The 2,292-nt window shown below is 36.4% G+C and overlaps 1 protein-coding gene across 1 annotated transcript; it reads left to right on the top strand.

Annotated features, from left to right (window-relative positions):
- Nucleotides 1-15: 15 nt before the first annotated feature.
- Nucleotides 16-1,054, top strand: LOC102768804 (gamma-tubulin complex component 5-like; the record flags this gene model as incomplete). Its single annotated transcript, XM_006777794.2, has 3 exons — nucleotides 16-118; nucleotides 464-543; nucleotides 919-1,054. Coding segments are annotated over exons 1-3 (238 nt in total), but the record flags the coding sequence as incomplete, so codon positions are not given.
- Nucleotides 1,055-2,292: the final 1,238 nt, after the last annotated feature.

Genomic DNA, 2,292 nt, shown 5'->3' with positions numbered 1-2,292 from the left:
TTTTTCTTTTTGGTTTTAAAGACAGATGTGCATTATTCCATACTGTCACTTCTCCTATGTCTTTCTGACTCTCCTTCAAACAGCAATTACGTGGAAATGCCAAGAGATAAAGAAGTGGGTACGTTTTTAGATACTGTAATATATAGCAAAGAAATTATTTTTAATGCTTAATTGGTTTTTATAAACTTTGTAAAAATCTGTGAAACTAAAATATTTCTGTTGCATTGTATACAATTGCAATTGCAAATTTTTATTTAAAATGTAAATTCTGACTTTGTAAGTTGAACTAATCTCAATTATATAAAGAGAAAAATTACTTTTGATAAAAGAAATTTTAATGTATTAGAAACATTTCCAAGTTTTATTTTGAGTTTTGGTAGACTTTTTCCCTATACTTTTGGGGTGGATTTTTTCCCCCACACATATTTGATAAAACTGATGAGATTCTTCTGTTACATTTTAGAAAAGAAAGATGATTTTGACTGGGGGAAATACTTAATGGAAGGTGAAGAAATTGACCTTAGTCCAAATATAGACACACCGGTAAGTGTCAATAGTTTTCCTATTAAAAATACAAATACCTTCCAAGTGATATAGATGACTTGTAAAGGTTCTTCTGTCCTGCAGCAACTTAACTAAAACAGAAACTCTCTTCAGTGAACTAGAGTAGTTTATTATGGGGGATTTACTAAGATTTTATATGAAATCATTAGTACTAGGAAATTGAATGGAAAATATCCTTTAAAGAACTGTGACGGGATTTTTGCCACCAAAAATAATTCCATCCATTCAAGACATTTAGAAAAAGTTCATTTGGTATAGTTGTTGCTTTTCCTCTGAAACTTTCCTAATCTTTTAATATAAGTTGCTTCTGTTGTTACATCTTCTAAGGATAGGTGTTTTTCCTTCCTTCATCAGAATTGGTCTGAAGAAAGTGAGGATGAAGATGATACACAGCCCTGGAGCAGAGAGGATTCTGGAATTCAGGTGGATAGGACACCATTAGAGGAACAAGGTCACAACAGAAAGCCAGGGCCATGTGTCAGCTGGAAAGGTATTGTGTTCTTGGATGTTGGCATCCTTCTGTAATAGAGGAATTCTCAAGAAGGAAAGACCAGCTTTGAGACTCATACCCATGTCATTTAAAATATTGGCAAGCTCTGCCCTCCTTATAAAACAGATCTTTTCATCATTAGGTCTATAACTGTCTAAGAAGTAGCACTGTAGAATTAATGTTGAAAGGGGATTTAGACTGCAATTTTTTATTCTTACAGTTCTGAGAATTGTGTTGGTCCTAAATATTTTTAGTTTATTTTTTATTGGAGAAAGATTGTCTTGGTAAAGTTGGTAATTAAAAGGAAAACATCTATACCATTTATTTTCCATTTGGGTGTCTGCTTTTTAATGTTTACTGAAGAACTATGAACTCATAAAATCTAGAAAGAGCTAGAAACAACATTATAGATTAGGTCATTGAATCCTACTTCTCATTTTGTAGCTAAGGAAGCAGAAGCCTGGTTACAATGGTTTTCCCATGGCTGCACTGCTTTGACACAAGCCCCAGAGGCTGGGGTCTGTGCCCAGGCCCTGTGCGCTGTACTTGAACCTTGCCCAATGGACACAATGGAGTTAAAGCCGATTTAGCTTCCTAATGATTTCCTGATTTTCTCTTTTCTTCCCTTACTTTCTAATTCTTGATTGGGACGTTCAGGGCAGAGTGCAGATTAAAGAGCTCAGAGCACGTCCTCACTGGTTTGTTCAGGACCTCTGCATATTTCTTCTCTTTGGGTCTCTCATTCTCACCTTGTCCCCCAGTTACAGGCACCTGTTCTAATGGAGTGGGTATCTGTGTTCTCACATATGTTAACTTCTTAAAAAGTACATTGTGTTGGTGGGTGGGTTCTGATTTTAAACTATGTACGACTGTGATACCGTGTAAACTTTGTTCCTCTTTGCATTGAACTCTGGGTGAAATCTGCCCATATCACTCTGTGAACATTTCTTCTGTTGCTCCCAACAGCTCTGGGGGATTCTGTGCTTGGTACCCCCACATTTTTGTTAGTGGTGTCCTGAGCTGCCTGGCCTCCTCTGCCTAGTACCCCACCCATAATGGACCTGGCCCTACTTGATAAGATCCTCCCGTCTGTTTGGAGTCTGTTTTCGTTTGCATTTGTGTGATTATACAAGATGAGTGTTTTTGATTCCTAAGGTCCCTCAGTATAACCCCTTCTATGATATCTTTTGCTTGTTTCTCTTTTTCAATTACACTTTACATTCAGTATTATTTTGTAT

This window comes from Myotis davidii, unplaced genomic scaffold (assembly GCF_000327345.1).
Source record: "Myotis davidii unplaced genomic scaffold, ASM32734v1 C64366770, whole genome shotgun sequence".
NCBI lineage: Eukaryota > Metazoa > Chordata > Mammalia > Chiroptera > Vespertilionidae > Myotis > Myotis davidii.
This window is presented reverse-complemented; position numbering and strand designations above follow the sequence as displayed.